Source organism: Zosterops lateralis, assembly GCF_965231275.1.
Source record: "Zosterops lateralis genome assembly, chromosome: 14".
NCBI lineage: Eukaryota > Metazoa > Chordata > Aves > Passeriformes > Zosteropidae > Zosterops > Zosterops lateralis.
Window position 1 is genome coordinate 7,064,870 of NC_139774.1, and position 23,945 is coordinate 7,088,814.

At 37.3% G+C, this 23,945-nt stretch overlaps 1 protein-coding gene across 3 annotated transcripts in view; it reads left to right on the plus strand.

The window, feature by feature from the left end:
- The window catches only part of GABRB2 (gamma-aminobutyric acid type A receptor subunit beta2), a 136,127-nt gene extending 117,142 nt beyond the window's left edge, over positions 1-18,985 (plus strand). Inside the window, exons 8-10 of one of the 3 annotated variants that reach the window (XM_083871413.1) lie at positions 1,139-1,383; positions 13,063-13,113; positions 16,799-18,985. In XM_083871413.1, coding sequence (XP_083727539.1) covers positions 1,139-1,383; positions 13,063-13,113; positions 16,799-17,146 — 644 coding nt within the window. In that variant the 3' untranslated portion in view covers positions 17,147-18,985. Of the gene's footprint in view, positions 1-1,138; positions 1,444-13,062; positions 13,114-16,798 lie in introns of all 3 variants that reach the window. The other 2 variants (XM_083871414.1, XM_083871415.1) reach the window with 2 other exon arrangements.
- The last annotated feature ends 4,960 nt before the right edge of the window (positions 18,986-23,945 follow it).

The window sequence follows — 23,945 nt, forward strand, 5'->3', positions numbered from 1 at the left end:
CCCCTTTTTAAGAGGGGGAAGAAAGGAAGGCTTGGGGAGCTAAAGAGCTGTCAGTCTCATGTCAGTGCCTGTCAAGGTCATAGAGCAGATCCTTCTGGAAACTATGCCAAGGCACATGGAAACTAAGGATGTGATTCATGAGAGCCAACCTGGCTTCACTAAGGGCAAGTTGTGCCTGGCAAAGTCTGTGGCCATCTACAACAGGGTCCCAACACTGGTGGGATGAAGAAAGAGCAACTGTTATAATCTACCCAGACTTGTGCAAAGCACCTGACACTGTTATACATGAGATCCTTCTCTCTAAACTGAAGAGCCATGGATTTGTTGGATGGGCCACTCAGTGGACAAGGAATTGGCTGGATTGCTGCACTTAAATAGTTGTGGTCAACAGTTTGATGTCCAAGTGGGGACCAGTGACAAGTGTCCTCAGGGGTCTGTGTTGGGATTGGTGCTGCTTAACATCCCTGTCAGCAACATGGACAATGGGACTGAGGGCATCCTCCATCCTCAGCAAGGTACTGAGCTGTGTGGTGTTGTCCATGTGCTGGAGAGAAGAGATGCCATTCAGAGGGACCTTTAACAGGCTGGAGAAATGTCACAAAGATAATTGTGTGACTGGAGCACCTCTCTCTATGAAGACAGGGCGTTGGAATTGTTCAGCCTGGAGCAGAGAAGGCTCCAGAGACACCTTAGAGCAACTTTGAGAGCCTAAAAGGGCTCCAAGAGAGCTGGAGAGGGACTTGGGACAGGGAATGGCTTTAAACTGACCGTGTGTGGATTTAGATTAGATCTTAGGAGGGAATTCTTCACTGTGAGTGTAGTGAGATAGTAGATCATGTTGGCTGGAGTTGGGGCTTCCCCACCCCTGGAAACATTCAAGGGCAGGGTGGATGGGGTTATGAGCAACCTGGTCTAGTGGAAGGTTCCCTGCCCATGGAACTAGAGGGTTTTGAAGATCCCTTCCAACCCAAACCTTTCTAGAATTCTGCGAATGTGGACAAAGGTTAGAGATATCTTTTTTCCACCAAGGGAAAAATAAATTATTTTTCAACTCTAGCATTTGAATAGTATAAATTATTATTCTAGAAAACAAATTAAAATTATTTCAATCACTAGATTTGTCAATTCTTTTTTCCAGGAATCACAACTGTGCTCACAATGACAACAATTAACACCCATCTTCGAGAGACTCTTCCCAAAATTCCATATGTGAAAGCCATTGATATGTACCTTATGGGATGTTTTGTCTTCGTTTTCATGGCTCTGCTGGAGTATGCATTGGTCAACTACATCTTCTTTGGCAGGGGACCTCAGCGTCAAAAGAAAGCAGCAGAAAAAGCTGCCAGTGCCAACAATGAGAAGTTGAGAATGGATGTCAATAAGGTAAACTGTAATGGGGATAAATTTTTAAGCATTTCCCCAGGAAGGCAGACTCTCACTTCTGTCAGACAGTGCTTTAAAATGTAATTTCTTGTAGAAAATGAGTGGAGTGGAATTGTAATGACCTTGTCTTAGCTCTGCAGGGCAGTGTTCTTAGCCACCTCAGCAGTGAATGCTGCCCTCTAGCCTGGAAAGCTGAATGAGTTGTCTCTAGAGCATGCAGTCAGTGAAGCTTTACTGAGATGTTTTCTTAGTCAGAATGTAGACTTGAATATGTACTATCTGTTTCCAAAGGAATAAATCCAAAATGATGGCTGTATATTATAGTAAGAGCTGTATGGAACATTGGAACTAAAACCTAAATTTAACCTGCTTTCATAAATCTTTCAGATGATCTGGATAAGAAATATTTGCCACAGAAATGTTTAAAACTTGACAGGTTTGCATATTTTCAATGTATAATGGGCCAGGATACTATTGACTAAATGAGGAACTTCTCAGAAATAAACCATCAATGTGCTGTGTACTTAATTTTGAGTCTAAAAGTTGCCCCCTAGGGATGGAGAATTGAGGCAGAAAAGATATTTGCCAAGATACACATTTCTGGGGAAAGTATCCATTATGCTTTATCCATTATCCAAATGGGGCACTTATCATAAAACACTTGTAATTTATCACTTTGACCATTTTGGGATGAATTTGACACAGTGGCAAATCTGTGCTGAATGCAAAAATGTTTTCAGTCTGAAATGTATAAACTTTCACACGCAGAATTGGAAAGTTAAATAAGGCTGAATCATCTTTGGAGGTTTGCGGGGGGTTGGAGAGGGTGAGGGGGTTGTGGGATTATTTTTTTTTTTTTTTGTCAGGGGAAGCCCTTTGAGTTATAATTCATCATGATAGTTCAAGGAGAAAAAATCAAAGTCAGAATTAAAAAAAAATCTGCATTAGGAAAAAAACAAAGGATTATTTGTCAATTGGAAACTTAAGTTTCATACTTAAGCTCTGGTAGTGAAATTTCTGGTATTTTTTCAGAGCCCCTACACACACAGTGGGCCTGCAGACAGAACACTTTTTTCCAAAAATCCATCACAAGTTGTTAGCACAGAATAGTTTTATAGGTTATAATTTATATCTTTTAAGAAGGAGAATTGTATCACCATGGTTCAGATCTCATCCATTCAATGGTTTATTTTTTTTTCTTTTTGATTGGAGAGAAACAATTTTAATCAGTTAAGGCATATTCATAATGATGACTTTAATTTCGATGTTATGTTACCATATACCATCCTTTACCATTGTAAACTTCATGAAGACACTCTAACAGGTTTTTATTTCTATTGGTGATTTTTGGCAATGAAAAAAATCTGTGAATTTTTTATTTAATTTTTCAAGGGTTTTTTGGTTTTTTAAAAATTAAATTACATTTTAAAAATGCTATAAACTACCCTGTAAGTAATTTTGTAAGGCTAGACCTGCATTTACCCGAAGTCTTTCCTCTAATATTAATCAATGGAAATTTAAGATCCATAGATGTCAGAGTGCCACCACTAGCTAAGGTATATTTTTGCACACTTTGCTTCACTTGTGTTTTCAATACTCTTGCTCATACAATAGATCTTTCAGCTGTGTAAAAGAATATCCAAAGTCCAGTGACAAATTGCTGATCATGAAGAAGAATTTGAAGGCACTAACTGGAATGCTAATCCAATTCACTAGGCAGAGTTAATTAATTTCAATAATTGTTGCAGAAATTTACCAGCTTGCAGGACTGACGCAAGGTATACTGTGGAACACAAGTAACAGCTTTACATGATTTGTATATTTTTTATACTGAGCCTTTTAATTAATTTACTAGGCCAGCATGGTTAACAGTCTGTGGCAGTTCTGCTCTGGTATCCACTCTGATCTGGTAATCAGGTTTGCAATCCTTTAAGCAATAGACAGGGAATCAAATAGGAGAGGATCAGAGAACTTGTCCTACTGCACGGAGGCTGCTCTGGGGAGAAGGGAAGGAGCTGACAGCTGTTCCTGTTTGACCAGCAGCGAAAAAACATATTAATATTTAATGGACCTGAATATTTTATCTATTAAAGGGAGACAAATATTATGTAATTATTTTCATTTATAAGAATCAAAAAGGGGTCTGAACTGCTGAAATTAGTTCAGAAACAGTTTTTCATTAAACAAAAACATATTTTAGAAATGGGATCATGCAAACACTCCATCTTTAACTAGGCTCCAATAGTGAAGGACTGATTTTACAAGGTATGAGTGTTCTTTTGTGATATTACAAGATTCCTCTTGGGTCACTATGTGCAATATTATGAATTCATCAGGACCAGATACTGTACAAGAGAAGATTGATGCCATGAGGAATAAACCTCACATCATGAGGATGAAAACTTCTACACAAAACAACTTCTGTTACTGCATTCAGTGTTGACACTGTAAAACAGGTGGATAAATCATTATTGAAACTGCTATTTGCAGCACAGCATCTTTGCTTATACTTTATAGACTAGAAAAATCTGTAATGGCTTTCTTGCAGTTCCAACACTCTTGGTTGGTAATAATCTCATATAATTTTCAATCAGCAGAAGGTGGTGAGAGAAGAAGTGCTGATCAGTCCTCTCATCCACAACTGCTTGCAAAACCAAAGTTAGTTCATGCTCCCTTTATGCTGTTGAATTCCCTTTCATGGACAGATTCCAGGGTGGACACAGGCACTGGTAATCTCTCTATTTTTGCTTGGTGTTATTCAGAAGATACGAGAGAACTTACAACACAGTGTGCAACAGCAGCTTTTTTCCATGGCTGTGGTATCTGCTGAATCCATTGCAATCCCTTGGAGATCGGGTGACTCAGGTGTCCTGTTTTTTCCATTTGAGTGAACTCCATCCGGCTGGCTGCAGAGCTTCCCCAGGGCTATTCCAGATGAAACTGTGGCCAAATCTTTATTTAAATTTCATATCATATTTATATCATATGCAAAATATGGTAGTTTAGGGGGTTGTTCTGGTTTTGGTTGTTTTTAAATCATGGAGTAGTTTGAGTTGGAAGGGACCTTTAAAGGTCACCTACTCCAATCTCATTTTAATGAGCAGTGTCATCTTCAGCTAGATCAGGTTGCTCAGGGCACCATCCAATGTGACCTTGGATCCCTATTTCCAGGGATGGGGCATCCACCACCTCTCTGGGCAACTTCTTCCACTGTTTCATCACTCTCATTAAAAAAAAAAAAAAAAAAAAAAAAAAAAAAAAAAAAAAAAAAAAAAATTCTTCCATATATCTAGTCAGAATCATTACATAAGATACACTCCATTTTCAAAGACTGTTGATCCTGTTTAGGGTAATGGAAAGGCAAAGAAGGAATTGGGCATATATCTTGATTTGCTTCTTGGACACTGAAACCTGAGTAGTAAAATCATGTAGAAATTTAAAGAACATAAACTCAAGGAAGACTCAGACTCAGTTACCAGCAGATACATTGCCACAGACTTGTTAAATCCTATTGGACTTGCTTGAATTTCTTTGCACTGAGTTCAGATAAAAATGGCTGAGTATCATCATTCCACTCTTGAAACTTCTCAAGCTGCATTTAGCAGTTTGTTCCTTTAGTCTAACTCATCATCTTTTGCCTTCTCAAGACTTTTAAATTCACTCTTATTTTGTTGTTTCTAATAATTCTACCTTGGATGTTTCCATCTTGGAACTCTGATTTAGATGGGCTTGCTGATGCTGACCATTGTGATGAGTCTGATACAGATTCTAGACATTTGCTGTCTGATCACCTGCCATGTTCTATATTTTCCTGTGTTAATAAATTTCCTTCCAACCAGCTGCATAAGCTGCTGTTACATCTGTTGGATTCTATTGCTGGTTTTTCTACAGTTGCTCATCTGAATCATTTGATCCAAATTACTGTGTACATTAATTGACTACTCTTGAGGTGTAAGTAGTGTGAAAATGCTTTCCAGTATCAATTAAATCTACATTTGTTATTCTGGATAGATCAGAAAACCTCCATTAGAATGGTAAACCAGGACTGCCACTTTAAAGACCATGGTAGATGAGAGGCTGACTCTTCTTCCTCTGTAAAGAAGTGCTTCTTGCCATATGAACGTTTGACAAGAGGTGATTCCCGTGGAAAAGCAGCTCTGTGCCATCCTCTTCCACAGCATCAGAGGCTGAAATGTGTCAGGCAGCAGAGGTGATAGTCACTGAGTGTAGGGAGCACTTCCTACATGAAAACTCTCATCAAAGGAAGAGCCACAGATCTGTCTCTTCAAGGAGCTCCTGGTCAGTCTTCTCTTCAACACCACTATAGTTCCTTACCAGGATACTACCCAGAAGCAGGATATGATACTTCCTTTTTTCAACTCAGATTTCAAACCTTACAGAGGCATTACCACATAATGATTTCATGCACCTTTCTTCCATTTCTAGTCTTTCTAATTCTTACCTGTATATCATCCAGGTAGTATTTTAAGTTATTTCTAAATTATTTAATTTTTTTCTTTATGGTTAAATCATCTAGGTTTATAAGAGTTAATTATTGCAAACTAGCATTCCTTATATAGAATTTCACAGCTATGTTATTCCAAATAATTTGGTTGCCACTTCGCAGAAGCAGCATTATGTTTTGCATAATGTAAAATACATGTAAATACATCACCAAATGTGGCTTTAGATTGGATGCAGTTGCAGTAATCATTAAAGTCTACATGTTTCCAACTTGGCTTAAAGCACAGAGAATGCTCCAATGCACAGGCAATATACCTGAAGTATATGATAACAAAAATCACATAAATAAAACTACCTTTAATTTTGCAATCATACTCTGTTATTGTGAGCAGTAACACAGCAATTCCCCTCTGGGAAAGAGGGGAAAAAATGTCAGCGTATTATGCAATGCTTTGTAAAACTGTTTATACAGATTTATTCAGTCATTTTCTTTAAATAAATGTGAAGTGACATTGCTAGCATGTTTAGATAAGGTTTATTTTCTGAACACAAACACTTTTTAAAATATACTGAGTGTATTTTTAAAACAATGAGTAATTCTTTACTCAGACCTCTCTGTATTATATAAGATATTCAGTCAGCACACCTGAAAGAGACAGTGCATTGCTGCTCATACTGCAAATCATGAACAAGAGAAGCTGTCAGACTAATGCCATTTTTCATTCCAAAATTTGGGTGCCAAGAACATGGAATGTCAATATGATAGTGAGTTCAAACACATATTAATAGATTTGAATACAATAGAAGTGTTCTCAAAAAATTAATGAAGGGCTTAGGGAGCTCAGAAGGTTTAAACAAATACAGATATCTTTGCAATTCATTGCCCTCCTGGCCCACTGTTGTTAAATCTGGATTGGCACAGGGTTGCTAATGGAGGTGAGGTGGCAAGCCAACAACAAATAGAAGCTTTACCTGCCCTCAGATGCACTTGGTAACTTTCTTCCCCTTCAAGATGTCTCAGCTGCTGGTTTTTTCCCCTACAGCTTTTTGACCAAGGAAAGGAATCTGACCAAGTTTATCTGGACAAGTTTAATAAATTTCCTCAGATCTTTCACTCTAAAGGAACTCCATTGCATTATCAGAGCCTTGAGAGAAATAAAAGCATGCAATTACTGTTTCACAAGTGATTACACCTAATTATTTCAGCTACACAACTGGTAGGCTGAGGATGGACTGGCAGTTGTGCAATCTAGCAGGGAAATGGGGTTCCCACAGCATCCTCCTTCCCCAGTTGCCCACTTTCAAATTCGCTGTCTGATTTAGGGGTGCTCTTGGAGCAGGGAGACTGAGAACTTTCTAGTTCATTGTGCCAGAAATGCACTTGGAAATGGCACAGTCAGCTCAGGTGCTCCTGTACTACCTGACCTTTCCCATGAGAGCTCCCAAACTTCTTTTCACCACTTTACCAGAGAATAACTGGAAGAGCCTGTGTAATTTTTTTCCCCTGTCATATCCATAGATGCCTCTAGAAAAGGAGGGGTGGATTAGATGAAGGAGTGTGTTAACCTGAGCCAAAGTGAATGCACTGTTCTGTACCTGTGGCTTTTTGCAGTTTGTGATGGCTTTCAGTAGACAAGGTCACTCTCTTCAATTTTCAGGCTGTGGTGTGAAGATGCATTAGCAGGGCTGTAGGCCCGAGATAATAGACCTTGCTCCAAAGCAATGCTCCAAAACAATTAGGCTTGGCTAATGCCTTTATTTCCCCACTGATTTACTGCTGGCTTGCTGCTGGCCTTTTCAGTTCATACCAATATTTATTCATTTCTATCTGAAGAAATCATATAATGCATCTTCAGGGAGAAGAAACTATTGCAAAGACACCTAAAACCAGTCAGTACCTATTACATAGAATGGCACTTTATACCCTATGGACTAGAGGTATTTCTGGTATAAAACATGAGTGAGTACATATAACATGTTTACAACAAGATGTAAAAGCTTTTGTTAAAAAGAGGATTTTTAAACTGGTTATATGCACAGACTTGGTTAATAAACTGAACAGGATATTAAAGCTCTAAGGCAACAGGAAGCTCTTAAAATTTCAGTCTCAAATCCTTACTGCTTTATATTGCTGGAGCTAATGCTGCCACTGTCCAGATGTCAGTGAAAGAATTCATCCTCTTTCTTTCTCTCCAAGGAGAGTTTTCCTTTTGTTTGCAGTACAGGTAAAGCTGCACGGGGACTGATTGTTGACTCAGGATCAGAAGGTATTCCTTACACAGCAGTTTATTGAAGGACTTGTAATAAAGTAGGCATGGATTATAAAAGCTTAGCCTTTCTCCTAAATTGACATTCGTGCATTCTCAAGAAACAACGTGCCTATGAAAGAGTCAGCAATGCAGAGGGTGTTTGGCCAGGCTCTTCATGTTTTATCAAGCCAGAGTTTGGATAGGACTGAAATTTGAGGAGGTCCCAGTTTTAGCTCACAGCACTTTGCAGAAGCAGTCAGAAGGTGATTTTCCACGATCTGTGCTGGTATTCCACATGACATCTGAATAAAGGTCAAGTCAACTGCATGAGGCTTTTTTTTCTCCAGTTGCACTCCTTTGAATGCCATATTTAATTAATGTAAGACTGTACACTTGTTTAAAGCACATTCTCCCCTTAGCTTTTGTACTGCATCTACAGCCTGTGACCCTGAGCACAGGGGTGAAAACAATTTTTAGTTCATAAAAGAATCCCTTAGTGCAGCTTAGGTCATTATACCAAGTTGTGAAGAAACAAGACACAAAAAAGACAAATTATGTACAGTGAAGTAGAAGAAATGTATGTAGCTGGAGTCCAGGAGGTATGTTTGGCTAAGGAATTTAGTTAATTGATTTCCTGAAACACATCAGCTCTAAAAAGTTTATCAAGGTTTAATTCAGCAGCCAGGAGCTGGCGAATTCCTATCCAAAACAAAAGTTGTATTTGCAAGTAGTATGTGCTAGAGAAGGTAACCTAGTTGTGCTCAGGAATTTTGAGATCACTGGATTATGTACACTTGGATATCACTAAGTGGCAAAAATACTATTATAGTGTTGTTACAGAGATGGTTTTTCAGTCTCTTTACTTATACAAGAACACATTCTAAAGACTCCATCCATTTAGATGCATTTGGAGGCATCCATTTAGACATGCAGAAATTGAATACTTACTTTCTTCTTTTTTAAAGCATGTTAGGGTTTGTATTGCTTAAACATGTGCTAATTTAGTTAAGCTGGCCTATGAAGACCTATGTTTCTTGGTAAATTCACTTAGTTACAAATTCTTGTGGGTTCCACTGCTTTCCCAGAATTCTGCAGATAGAAAAAGGTGGACACCAGGAGTTAGTTTTGTGTAGCTTAGGAAAACACTAGGTAGGTAGATTGGTAGGATTATGCCTAAACTCAAATATGTGAATATAGAGAAAATATATGTCTATATGTGAATATATCTTTTTCACTCCTTAGAAACTAGTTTCAAGACTACTTCTGTAATGATAAAAGGTTGTACTGGAACATGGAATTCTATGTCCTTTTTTATTCTTATGTCTCTATTCCTCTTTTAAGAAGGATTAGAGACTTGAATATAATTTTCTTCATGTAAAAATCATTGAGACTTCTCCCTGAACTTAGTGCATCTTACAGCTGTATGCAGAAAGCTCTACCTACCTGTCCTTGCTTGTGTTCTCAAAACAAGCACTGCGTTCTGGTAATGTGGTTGTCAGAAACTCAACACTTGTGGCCTGAAGGATGCTACAGTAAAGGTCACAGAGCCTAAATCAGTTTGATTTTTTAATGTGTAATAGGGTTTTTTTGACCACTTTCTATCCATATATAAGTTTTCAAAGTACAATATGTTTAACTGACTTAACTCACTTTTGATTGAAATGTACAGATAGAAAAAGCCAACATGTCATGAAGAAAACTATAATCCAGGTTTTATTTTCCCTAGAATTAATGCTTACACAAAAACAAAGTATAATACAATGTTTTTAAGTATACATAATATTGGTATATATTTTGTATATACAGAAATTTACTCAGAAACAGATTTTAAATGACTAACCATATCTTGGCAAGAAAATTTTTTCTTTGTCACTCATTTTGAAATGAGTGACAGAATGTTAGACTCTCCCTGAAAAACAGACTATCAGTGTACAAGTGCAGAAACATTTTAATTTTGTTAACTTTTTTCTTTTTTTCATAATTTTAAAGCAGAAGACTTTTCATTTTAATATTGTCAGAACTAATCCTCTGAGCCCTGCAGTATCTATAGCTGTGAAATTGTCTCTGTCTCAGGCTTCTAAATCAGCACTGAACACGATCATATGAAACACTTTTCTGGATCTTTTTTAATTTGGACATTTGTTATAAAATGTTAGAAATTCGTCTTTCTTTTCTTTGTAGCAAAATTTTCTCTTTTTTTTTTTTTTCCATAGGAAAAAATCTCAGGAGTTTTCTTTTAGTTTCATTGTTGTTGTTGAATTAGTTGCAGTTTCTCTCCAGAGTTTTATCCTTGGACTTCTTGCTGTCTCTGAACATGTTTGGGCTGGGCCCAAGAATTATGTTTTCTCCAAAACCAGAAGCCTAAATCTGTTGACAAGTGAGTGTATCATGGTCAGATGGATGAAACTGGTAGACTGCCATTCAGTCCACCCACTCCCATGACAAGGATGTGCTATATAGTTCTTTGCACATTATATTTTTGGCTTCAAACAAGAAAAATGACATCTTTAGTATATTTTACAGAAGCTGTTCTAGAGGAGCAACTAAACAACCTTATTTTAACCATCTAGTTCATGTTTCAAAACCATAACTATATCCAAATCAGAGCCTAGAAATTTTGCCACTTGTGGCGATAATCGTGTGTTCGAAGCATTTTTTCATCTTCCATTACACTTTCTTATATAACCAATTTTTCTCTGTTTCTGTAGTAGATTTTTGGTGCTAGGTATATCTACTAATTTACGACACCATAATGAGAGACTTACAATTGTCATGAAAGCTTGATGAAAATTTGATTTTATTAATCACAGATGGAAGTGAGCAGCTCTTAAATGCAGGTTCTTGCTGATGAATTCTTAATTCATATTATCTTCAAGAAAATTAATTGTATACTTGTAAATGGGATGATATTTTAAAAAAACCAAAAAAACCAAATAATTTCATCAGAGCAGTGTTACTAAGAATCTGGATTGCCTAACACCTTGGTTCTTGTGAAACAGTAGGATTTAAGCTGTTGCTAATTGCTACCCCAGAAGTCTTTTGTTCCAGATCACCTGCCTTTGCTTCCTCCTAAATGTCTCAGTGGTAAAAAAATGTTGCTGAAAATTGTATTTGAGAAGACACTGATATAAACTTCAAGCTTATTGGATTCTGTGCAGCGGTTTGAACACGTTCATGTTTTATGGGTTTTATTCAAATGCCATCAAAGCAAAGATGCTTTACCCTCTCACATTTTATCTGGACACTCATCCTTCAGTGCCTTATATACAGAATCCCATGTTTAACTAATGACTACCAACAGGAAGTTATGTCTTCAACCATTTCTCCAGAATCCTACAATACTTGCAACCAAGTTATCGTTGCATTACTAAAGAGCATGATCAAGAAGTCACATATATCAGAAGGTAAAAATGGATGTCTAGAATTGATTTACAAGTATTTAGAGCAATGATAAAGCTCCATGTTTAGATCTTGTGTTTCTTCCTCACCAACTTTTTTTTTTCTTAAATTATTACATGTTTCTTGTGGGGAGGGCAGGGTGTGCTTAGAATTTTTAGTTTTTAGAAGGTCAAGAACCTGAAGAAAATCCTTCTGTAATTTGCAAAGTTTCTCCAAATTTTCTGACCTGAAACCAAGTGAAGCAACCTGAAATTATAATTTTTCTGTCCTCTAACTGCACTCTTTACAGCCTGACCCAAATCTCAGGTGTATAACAATGCATGCTAGCCTGGTTTCATAAACAATAACTGCAATACTGGCAGTAAATTGAGCTCTACTTAAAAAAAGATATTTCTTTTCAATTTAAAACTATTTTGTTTCAAAGGGTTTTTCTATCAGGAATTCCATCCCTACTGTCTATTTTATACACAGTTCCTGAGCCGCTCTACCATAAAAGGAGCCATCAGATCCTGCCTGTAGTTGAAGGGTGTAGGTGAAAATGAACACTGTATGATAAAGGAGAAGTGTCAAGGTTTTATCTTTTCGATTCATTGGTATAAATTTCTCTTGTGTTATAAAGCTGTGTCTGGCAGAATAGCAGAAGATAATCACCAAGGAACTGATTTACTGAAAATTAATCATTTCAGAGGTCTGGTCATCCTTGGAGGATTCCTTATAAATGTGTGTGGGAGTTGTAATTTCCTTGTATTTTACAATTGCTAATGTATTATTGTAAGAGGAATTCCTCAAGAAAGCCATCATTTTGGAGTTTCTAGGTGTCAGGAAGAATATATAATGGTAACAATTCTGTGCTTTCCTCTGTATACCCTTTGTTTGAGACCATAAAAAAAGTCATGGCCACTTTCAAGGCTCCAGAGTCAGATTTTCTTCCATTTGACCTGGACCTATAATGAATCATTTTCATCATATATTTTGTCATTCACATTTAAGATTGATTTATAAAAACCCCAGTGTCTTGCATGGTTGCTGAGCTCTGGTCATTTCTCCTCCACTCCTGCCTCACCTTTTATTTCCAGAGTACTTGCTGCTGCTTTTTCTTCATCTTCATCTTCATCCTCCCTTCCTTTCTTGTCCTGGGAATTTCTCCATTAAGTTTGAGCTCTCCTGTTCACCATAAAGAGTCCAGTTCTATGGTTGAACAATCCTTCAGCACCAAGAGATCTTTTTAACCTTCCTCCACCTCCTTTTGAAACCACTCTTACACTTACTTTCCCCCCAAAATAATTTTAATAATTGTTTTCATATCATCATATCTTCCTTGGTCAAATGACCAGTTGGAAAAAATACATTTACATCACAGCATTATGTTACCTTGAGGAGCAGAGCAAGGCAGTAATAGTACCTCAGAAGCCAAAATGTACCTATGCTAATTGTTGGCTTAGAGGTCCCTATATATATTTTAATTACTTGTCCTACCTACTATTATCCTACAGTGCTTTAATTTTAAATGAAAGATAATAGCTGCCTTATCTCTAAGGAAACTGGTCTTGATTTTATTAACTTACAGGACAGAAGAATAATTGGCACATATCATTGTCCAGAAATGTATTCAACAAAGGTATCTTTCATTGTTTTCTAATGTTTTTATCCTCAGAGACGTAAAATTCAGGTCTTGACCAGTTATGGTCATTAAAGATCCCATGGCACTTTTTTATAGCGTGGTCATCTCAACCCCAAGCACCTGGCCAAATATCAATTTATGTAACTGTTCTGCTTACCCAACATTCCCCACCACCACTCACCCACCCCATAGTTTCAATTGGCTACAACATTCTCCATTTCCTCGACTAAAATAAAGTGTGTTGTTCTGCACTGTCAGTCACCACATTTCACCTCAGAGGTGATTGTGCTTCACTGGGAAGTGAAGTGGTTCTTCTTTCTAATGCTCGTAAAGCGCTTTGGGATCCTTTTGAATGGGTGGTGCTGTTTACAATAAATGTAGTTCACTGTCATTCTATCTCAGGTATCACTTCGTTACAAAAGCATGTTTTAGTTAGGGTTGGGCGAATCTTCTTGGTAGAAAAAATGTTCCCAGCTTTCTCTAATCTGACAGGGAACCTTTTGACAAAGATTGAAGAGATAGATTCCTTCCTTCCTTCCTTCCTTCCTTCCTTCCTTCCTTCCTTCCTTCCTTCCTTCCTTCCTTCCTTCCTTCCTTCCTTCCTTCCTTCCTTCCTTCCTTCCTTCCTTCCTTCCTTCCTTCCTTCCTTCCTTCCTTCCTTCCTTCCTTCCTTCCTTCCTTCCTTCCTCCCTCCCTCCCTCCCTCCCTCCCTCCCTCCCTCCCTCCCTCCCTTCCTCCCTCCCTTCCTTCCTTCCTCCTTCCCTTCCCATTCCTTTGGGTTGGAAATTCAAAATATCACAAAAAAATGCACTTGTTCTTAGGGTCAATTCATTATTCCAGATGCAGGAGGGTAAATTTTTTAGTGCTCAAAAAACAACTGAACTTTGTGGTGTTTACCTGGGTATTGTAACACTTGAAGAAGATTCGCCCATCACTAATTTTTACTGTATTTTGCATTATTTCTTCTGAAAAAGTCTTGGAATATTGAAAAATGCTGTGCTTCAACTCTGATATGAGTGTGATCTGTACAAAAGAAGACATTTTTCCCTAAAAGATAGTTTAGAATATTGCTTAATGTTTTTCCACCCAGCATCACTAATCTTACTAACTGCTTCCAAGATTGTCAGACATCTGCAGCACTTTGCTGCATTAAGAAAAAAAGTTGACTGGAGTGATATCATGTTGCTGAAACATGTCTGTGTCTAACTCTAGCAGACTAAAATAGCCTTTCTTGCATGTGTGTTGCATAGAATGTATGCAAATATGTAAAGAGCACTCAAATTTCTAATATCATTGCAGATCAAAAGGATAAAATGCTTAAAGTAGATTCATCCTAAGAAGATTTAAGATGTGAAAAAAAATTGTTGGCACTAAAATCTTTCCAAAAATAGTATCCTAGAATGCACAACATTGAGGTGAAAATAACCCAGGCTCTGGGCTAAGGGGTAAACCCATTACATTAGTGGATGTTATATCAAACTTCCCCTGATGTCACTGGAACTAAAACTTCTTTCTTGAGGTTATATGAAAATATAGAAAATGGAGTTTCCAAATGACTTTGCACCCCTCACGTAGGAAACGTACCTCTTGTGATTTTAGGCATTTTGGGATCAATGAATGTCAAGTGCCTGTAATTAATTGTTTTATTTTTAGTGCCCTGAGATTGGTCAGGGATTGATTGGTCTGAGATCTAATAACAAAAAATAGTTCCTTTTCATTTTACCCAAAAAAATCATAAAATTAGAAAATAATGTTTCAAATCCATCTTGAGAAGTTTCATGGATGTATTTGAAAGCTTTTGCAGATACATGCTTTTGCTGGAATACTACTTGTACCTTAGTTTTGTCCAATGCAGATGAGAACTGATTTGATGGCCTTCCTGGATAGAAGCAGTGTTCCCTCACCATGCTACAGAGTTCTTAAAGGAATTTTTCTTGAGTTCCAGCTCAACTTTCCCCTTTTTACAGTGCTTTTTAAGTAAAGATTGATTTCTCTAACACAGTAGGAATTTCAAAAAAATTCATGTGGCTTTGATGAAAAGCAAACAAAAAACCAAAGAGTTTCTCTGATTCACATTGAGTCATGACATTTGATTTATAACTAAAATATAATGAAACTAGAGGGGTGCAAACTCACATAGACCAGTGGAAAAAACTGAGGGAGAGGGAAATTTGTCACCTGAGCAACACTAGATTTTGTGCATCACTTGAACAGATGTAATCACTCAAATAACAGTGTTTCAGTAGGTCCAAAGTATCTTTGTGAGTGTCTGACTTCTCAGTTCATAACACTGTCCAGAGGGTGCTACTAAAAAGGAACTGGTTTAAACCCAGTTCTCTCAGCTTGCCATGGTAAATATCACATAGGGCTTTAATAATGGCAAATACAGTCTGCACTGGGCAGTGCAGGGAGGTACCTACTGCTGACAGCTAGTTTCTAAATATTACAGAATATACTAAGACCCTGATACTGTTTAGAAATCCACACAAGTCACAGTTTTTGCACTTTGAGTAATAATTATAGAATATATTCTGTACATGACAAATGAATAATGTGGCTGAGTTATTCCTAAAGGAGCTCTGGGACAGGTGTTTTCTCTTATTTGGCCCAGAGTACATCTGCATTACCATCACTAATTTAGTGTAATTAGCTTCTCATTAGTTATTATTGTTTTTAAGTACTATTAGTTAATTATAATCTGTTACCACACAATTCAAAATACATGCTTAGAGAGAAGGCTGAGAAGAATTAGAACTTCCTAAATAACTTTTATTGTTTTTTTATAAATGGATTGTTTTTAAAATCTTCTACCACACTCCAGATCTTCTCCAGATTGCCTAAGAGTGGAATTCAGTTCCTTATCTTTGAAATCCTCTTGATTGTCTAAGGGGTTTCTCTACAATGTTGCTTTATTTTTTTTTCACTGAATTGCCTTTAAAGAATGCATAGTAGCTAAATCTACCCATTGAAACAACTGTTCAATGTACATTTGATGTGATTACATTCTGCATATCTTTTTCCTTGCTTGAAGTTGCAGATCTCTGCTATTACAGCAGCATGCTATTACAACATGCACTGTATTTATGAAATTTATTACTACTGGGGCATGGAGTCTCCACATAGCTATAGTTAGACTATATAGTTAGACAAGTGCCTTTCCCATGTAACCAGCACTCCTGTTTGGAATATGGGGACCTGAAATGTGCATTCTCATGTGCAGTGCTCTGTGCCTCATTCACAGAGGCAGAGAGACCTCATGATGTTTATGTTGGAGCCAAAGCTTTCATTTGAAAGAAGAAAAAACAAAACAAAGCAGATCCTTTCCCATTCAATTTCCTTCCAAAACCCCTGAAAAGTTCAATATTTTCCCCAGATATCCTACTCAGTGGCAGAATCCCACTTGAGGAGCTGAGCGTGTTCTCTGTTCCCAGGTATTGCTTGTGCTTGCTGAACATTGGGTCTAGGGAAATACATTTATTGCATTATTCTATACTGGCCCTAGTTGTCCTTGAGCTCACAAATAAATGATTATAAACATAATCACAGCTATGCTTAGAGTCTTTTAGGCTGACATCCAATAAATTAGTAATGTTAGCTATGGCCCTTATCAGCATGGCTTCAGTTTGCAGCTGACCGCGCTTCCTTTCTCTCCCGCTAAATCCGCTTACTTACTTTCTTACAGATGGATCCACACGAAAATATTTTATTGAGCACGCTCGAAATCAAAAACGAGATGGCTGCCTCGGAGGCTGTGATGGGGCTTGGGGACCCTAGGAGCACAATGCTGGCCTATGACACTTCCAGCATCCAGTACCGGAAAGCTGGATTGCCTCGACACAGCTTCGGCCGCAACGCCCTGGAGCGACATGTGGCACAGAAGAAGAGCAGGTTAAGGAGACGTGCTTCCCAGCTGAAAATCACCATCCCTGACTTGACTGATGTCAATGCCATAGATCGATGGTCCCGCATATTCTTCCCCGTGGTTTTTTCCTTCTTCAACATCGTCTATTGGCTTTACTATGTGAACTAAGAAACAAAGCCACGCATGAAGCAAGAACTGGATTTCTCTTCAAATCGGTTGTACAGCCAAAAGTGGGACTTGGAAAAATTCTATTCAGGACAAAAATTTATTTTAAAACACCTTAGTTGCTGGCCCACTCTATGGTCTGTTTTTATGTTTTGGTTGTATCTGCTAAACCATATATATGTTAAGTTACAGTATGGACACATCCCCTTATCAAAATATAAGTGCATTTTGAGTGTAAAGGCAAGTTGGGTTTTGAAAATCACTTCTGTCTCTTTTTTTTTCTTTTCTTTTTTTTTTTAATTGCCATTTGAGTTCAGTTGTACAAATTATAGAGCAGCATTTGAGAAACAAGTTTTAATTTCAACAGCAGTACATGCCATTCTAGGGAAAGTGCATATCCAAGGCATGCACACGTAAGAGAGTGTACGAAGTTATCACGCTTACGGAACACATACACTTTACTTTTTAAATGTGTAAACTTGAAAACAAGTAGTGCCTATCATCTTTCCAAGATGATGATGGTCAGAGGTTTCCCAACCATATTCAGGTATTTCCTTTTATTTATTGAAAGAACTGAACCTTTGACTGATAATAATGGGGTTGGGGTGTTTGCACAGAAGCTGAAGCAAGAAGCACTAGTTTGTTTGTATTTTAAAGAGAGAATATATATGCTCACTGTCACAGTGACTGTGTTTGGGATCAATAGAGGAATGTAGGGACAGGATAAAAATGCATCAGCACTGAATGGGTAGATGCTGCTGGGTTGTGTTGGGGAAAGGGAATCTGTCCAAAGTGCCAAAATTGATTGCCCAAATAGTAATTCTGTAGATGGCTGAAGGAAACCAGTGGTGCCCTGCCTTTCTCTAGGGCAGGGAGAGTGAGAGAGCAATTACAAAGTGCAGGGACAAGGAGACAGGAGGCTACATATACATAAAAGTGTGTGTGTACATATATATGTATATACACGGTGCAGATGAATGTTGTCATTGTACACACCTTAGTCTGAAATAGTTGTGTGGAGTTGTGTGATTTCTTCCACGTTTTCACCTTTCCAGCATTTGCTTCCTGCTGTTGGTTAAAGGTTCTGTACCTCTTTCAGCAGTCAAGATCTGAGCACATGTATTTCTGTACAAGAGGTACTGACAGGGTGTTTTCTCAGTCTAGGTTAGGCAATACCATTTCACTTTTTGTTTTCCTTAATGCACTGTTCTAAAGGAAAGAAATCCATAGCCATCACTTTAAGAGTTTAAGTACACTCTTGAATGTTTCCTGCTTTTGGGTGATTTCCATTGAAAAACTAGAAAATTTCAGTTTTTCTTTGGGAATCTTCTTGGATCAAAAGGTTGAGTATTTTTCATTCCATTGAGCTTTATTTTTACAGGCAAAAGAGAATAGAAAAAAATAATTTAGACAAAAAAAAAAAATTGTCACCTATTCCACTGTGGAACTATTTTTTGTAATGAAAACAGCAGTCATTAGAACTGTATAAAAAGTAAAAAAAATTGATGGATTTTCCTAGATCAGATCCCTGATATTGTTTGACACAATGTTTCAAGCAGCAAAAGCCACATCTGTTGCATCCATACTACCTCTCATCCATGTGAAAAATTTTGAAAGAAACTAGAGAGTATAAGTCTTTTTTCAGGGCACTAAAAAATTTCTTTGGATTATTTTTCATAAAATATTTTTTTGTTTTTATTTTAAAAGAGTAATTTTCTTACAAGTTTCTGTGGTTTTATTTTTGGGTTCCCCCCGCCCCCATCATTTGACAGTGAATGACACTAATAGGAGGAGAATAGTTCTGGGAGCTACTAGGCAAATATTCTGACTTTTTATTTGAGCACTTCATATGCTTATTTCTGATTCAAATAAGAGAGGACAGTTTTGGAGCCTGGGATGGGACTTGCAATACACCCTACCTGTCAGGAAGTTGTGTACATTCACACGTTGCCTCCAGGCTCAGGCTCTGCAATATGTAGAGACAGGTTTCAGGTTTTCCTCATGTGATTAACTTCCCAAGTCAAAATTTTGCCCTTTGTTCAAACACTTAATTTGTGACTGCATTTCATGCAGAACTCAATAATTTTTGTAGATGCATTTGGGATTTCAGCTGATAGGTATGAGTTATGTTGGATTTTTTTTCCCAATTTTAAGAAATGGAGCATATCAAAATTCAGTATTTCTCTTCAAACTCTGTTCTTTAAAAAATATATTAATTATCCTAAATGAAAGCAATCTTATAGTATTCTTCTGTACAAGCTTTTCTTTCATTTCAGAGATAGCTGACAGCTCCTTTTATTGTTTCACAGAAGCAGAGTGTGACTGCAGGGAGCTCACAGCCTGTCTGTGGTTGATACACATCAAATATAAAACCTTACAGGGAATATGTTGACTCTCTGCATTGGTAACTGCTTCAGCTATTACAAAAACCACAGAGATCGAATCCTGGAACTGCACATTCACTTTTCTGAAGCTACAGTACAAGCCATAATACTCTCTGATGTTGCTGTTCAGGGAGTGAAAGAAAATGTTTGGTTTCTGCTCAGGTGTCACTAGGAAAGATAAATTATCTGTGGGGAAGGAGCACTTTTGCTTTTACTATGTTCTTCTGGCTATTAATGTGATGTATAAAATTAGTGAAAGAGAAAGATTCTACCATTTTGTACTAAGGCTTAACACTGTGATATAAAAAGGTGGGGGTGAGAAAGGCTGGTGAGGCACTATCAAGGGAAAGGCATAACTCGAGCCCAAGGTAAGCACTTACTCCTGAGATACTTGAGTGAAAGTGGGAAATGATGCCAACATACATGAGATAATGGGGTTTGCTGTGTGTGCTACCCTCCAGGTAAACTAGAATAAATTTACTTTACTTTAGAATTGACCGAAAATGAATATTCTAGATCTTTTTAACCGTGTTAATTGTTGTTGGTTTCGATAAATGAAATAGCAGAGTTAATAATTTAGATAAAACTTGTAATATAATTATAGTTGCACATTTTATTGTTCTATTAGACATAATAGCCAGCAATTAAGGTGTTTTTCATCTTTGTGAAATTCATGGGGGAATTATAACATGGCACAGTTTTAATGAAATCTTTGAGATCAAATCTGTAAATATATACTGTACATGACTGCTAGTAAGTATGATACACATTTTCAGAACTGAAAATTCATGCAACATGTTTCTGTGTTTGCATAAGGAATGTTATGTTTCTATCCTATCGCAGTTCAATGACTGGGAAGAAAGACTCAAGCAATGACATTGTGACCATTTCTTTTCTCATTCCCAGGGGAGGAAAACAGAGTCCTAGATAACAGCACGTGGCAGAGTTCTTCAGAGAGTTCTTACATTCTAATAAAAAAAGACATAAAATCTGTAAGGTACAAAAGCACAATGCATAGAGAAAACGAGTGGTGGTCTTACACCTGGGGAAAATATCCTATTTATTTCAGAAAAACATGCGTTAAAATTAGACCTCAATTAATTTTCACTATAATTATTAGAGAGTGTTCCAATCCTGTAACACAGTGCTAAACATAGGTGAACAGATGTGAAACATTTTCCAACTGTATGTGCATATGGACATACCCCCAAATGTCTGTATGGACATATGTGTGTATATATACACATGCTGAGTATATATATATATATATATATGCACACACATTCACATGTTGGTGTGTTAAAGGAATAAGCTAATAATAGTTTTGTTTCTACCATCAACCAGTGTATGAATATATTTTTGAGAAAAAATTAAAAAAAGATTAATGTATTTAGAAAAAAAAAACCAAACAACTTACTCTACAGGGTAACTGGGCATTTCTATATCAGCAGATCAATGCTTATGATTCGTATGGAGTATTGCACTGTTTGACATGATGATAGTACTGTACCTCCTTGCATCTGGAATTAGACTAGTCCTCACATTGCTTGCCTATTTCTTCTCTCTCTTTTTATAACAGCATTGTCCACTAGTAAGTTTTCAAAAACCAACAAATTCCTTAGGGAGCCAAGAAAATAAAAGGCAAAAATAGTAACTATTTCTAGAAAATAATCTAGGGTGGGATGGCCAGGGTACAATACTATATCAGTAGTGATCAAAACATTTTGCTATGTGTACATAGAACATACAATGTGAGCAACCATAACTTAAGCTGAACGTGTGTAAATATTATCAGATTTCTTAAACATTTTTAACTTCTAATTTGTACTTTATGGTAAGGCAAAAAGCTAATTCTACTTATGGTTTAGGTTAATGTGTCCTAAAATTATGTAAATAATTAAATAAGCTGTAAATGAGCGGTCGATAGATACAGTATTTGTTCAGTGACTTTTTTTTACTAAGTACAATAATTGCAGTGCTCTAGCAGAGTAATTTAAACACCCTTTTGCATAAACAGATTCGGACTCCAGATATAAAAGAGTACAGGAAGTGCTGTAGTGTAAAATAGCCACCGTGGCAGTGTTCCTATTGGCACAGCTGATTCTTTTGTATGGTGAAAATGTTCAGGCCACACACTCAGTACTCAGATTAGCCAAAACAAGCAGGGCCTGGTTCTCACTCACAATAAAGGCACCTTTATGTTGCTCCAGTGAGGGGAGAGGTGAAGGTGCCCAGGGTGAGTGAGAATTCAGCTCTCGGCGATTTCATTACAGAAGCCTGCATATTGCATCTGTCTGATTCTGAAATCTGTCTCTTATGATATTTAATAGTAGGCTTATATTTTTCTTTAAAAACAAAAAAACTAAAAACAACTGGATGTTTGACTGTCGTTAGATAGCATAGTCCCCCAAAGCCAAAGAATCTTCACTCCAGAAATTATTTAAAAGGGAAATCTAAAAAGTCTCTGCTTAACACCAAAGGTAAAGCTTAGTAAAATGCACTAGGAACTTTGTCTAAATTTTTAAGAAGCAAATGGAATGTTGTTGATCAAAAAGACTGCCCTATTCTACTTTGTAAAAATACTAATAATTTAAATATCCGTTATATAAAATTGAAATAGATCATCTCTACAAGAATATGCAACACTAGCATTTCATAAATATAAAATTATTTTCTTTGTAAGTGCTTTGACAAAAAAAAATGAAACTTAAATGATGAAAAATCTCACCTCTACTTTCATACTAAGGGTTGTATTTTTTTAATGTTTTTCAGACATGAGGTCATCTATTCCAATTTGATAGCATTTTGTATGTTTTCACTGTTCCTGTCATTTGGCAGATACTCACCAGGCTGTATGGTTCATGGTCTGTCCTGTTACTTTCAGTTGAAGACAAAAAGAACATTTGAAACATGATTAATTCTGACAAATTGCCTATGATTTGACTTCTATCACCTTTTTATTGGCATGGGTGTTTAAATGGTTCTGTTAGTACTGTCTTTGCACAGTTCTGAGTTATCTTTTACTTAGTACTATTTATTTCATAATGTAGTAATCATCAGCCTTACTAATGACCTTGTAGCCTTTCTTATATGCACATAATGCACATTTTCCAATGGCTAGAAAATGCAAAATACTAGTGGATATCATTGCATCAGATCTTCATGTCTTTCTCAAAAGGACTGCTAACCTCTGGGATATATGAGGTAGTAAAATGATGATTGTAAATGAGTAGCACATAAGAGATATTTTCTTGAATTTAAAATTATTGCAGCCAGTTTCAGCATGTAAATATATAATAATGTTGGCTAGTGTGTAATTCTTGAATTTAAAAATATAAATAAAGAAAACCTAAAATATGTACATGTAGTTGTGTTATGTTGGGCAGGCTCTTTTCTCAAAGCTGCAGATTTCAGTTCTCAACTGAAGTGAATGACTCTGAATTTGGGTCAGAAAGGGTCAGAATTTGGGTGTTGAGGCACCTGAAATGTAGGTGTAGGATGGGAAGGGGGAATGGTGTTAATTTGCCTGTGCAGCCCTTGGGGGACTGGAGTGTCTGGGCAGGTTAATCAGTGCACAGTGAGAAGCCTGGTGCTGGCCAGTGAGGAAATGCTGAGAGGAGAGGGAAGAGCTGAAAAATCTCAGAAGTTCAGTAATGCCTCCTCAGATTCAACTCTTGAGAATCTGTCACCCATGGTGAGTTGCTAGTGTGCCCTTTTCAGAAATATGGAAGGGTCTCTTTGCAGGGGATGATATTCCTTTTACAGCAAATGGTCTCAAATCTGTGGACTTCAGATATAGAAGTCCCAAGTTTCATTCCTTCCTCTTCCTACTTAGGCTCTAACAGGAGAGATTCTGGATGACAAATTACTGTCCCTTTCAGGATGGTGGATTTAGATTTTGCTGTTGGAGTGGTTCAGCTGAAGAACAATTCAAGATGAGCAGAGCAGTCAGGCATGGTCAGGAGAGACTCTGACTGCTCTGGACAGGGCCGTGGCAGGGACTAGAAACTGGGTCTCTCATTGTGCTCCAAAGGAGTAAAATATCCACTAATACAGGTCTGGTTTTGCTGCTTCTTTCTGTCTTAGTGGAATCTTGAGCCTTAAATATACTTCAGACTTTTACACTTGTTTGCTGGCTGTGCTGAGTGAACAGTTCATGTCTAATAGTTTTTCTTGTCTGCTCTCCCAGCTCTAATAAAAGGAAATCCATGGCTGTGTTTCCAAACCCCAAGTATTGCTGCATGGGGGATACTACAGGGTGTTCATTGGTAGCTTTAGCTGCACATTCCTGCAGTGGATTCTTGGGTGGATCCTTCCCGGGGGGAGCAGATGGAGCACCAGAAAAGGGAACAAATGGCCATCAGACAAAAGGCTGCCAAAAGCTAAAATTGCCAAATTCTCATTTTTGTCTGGAAATG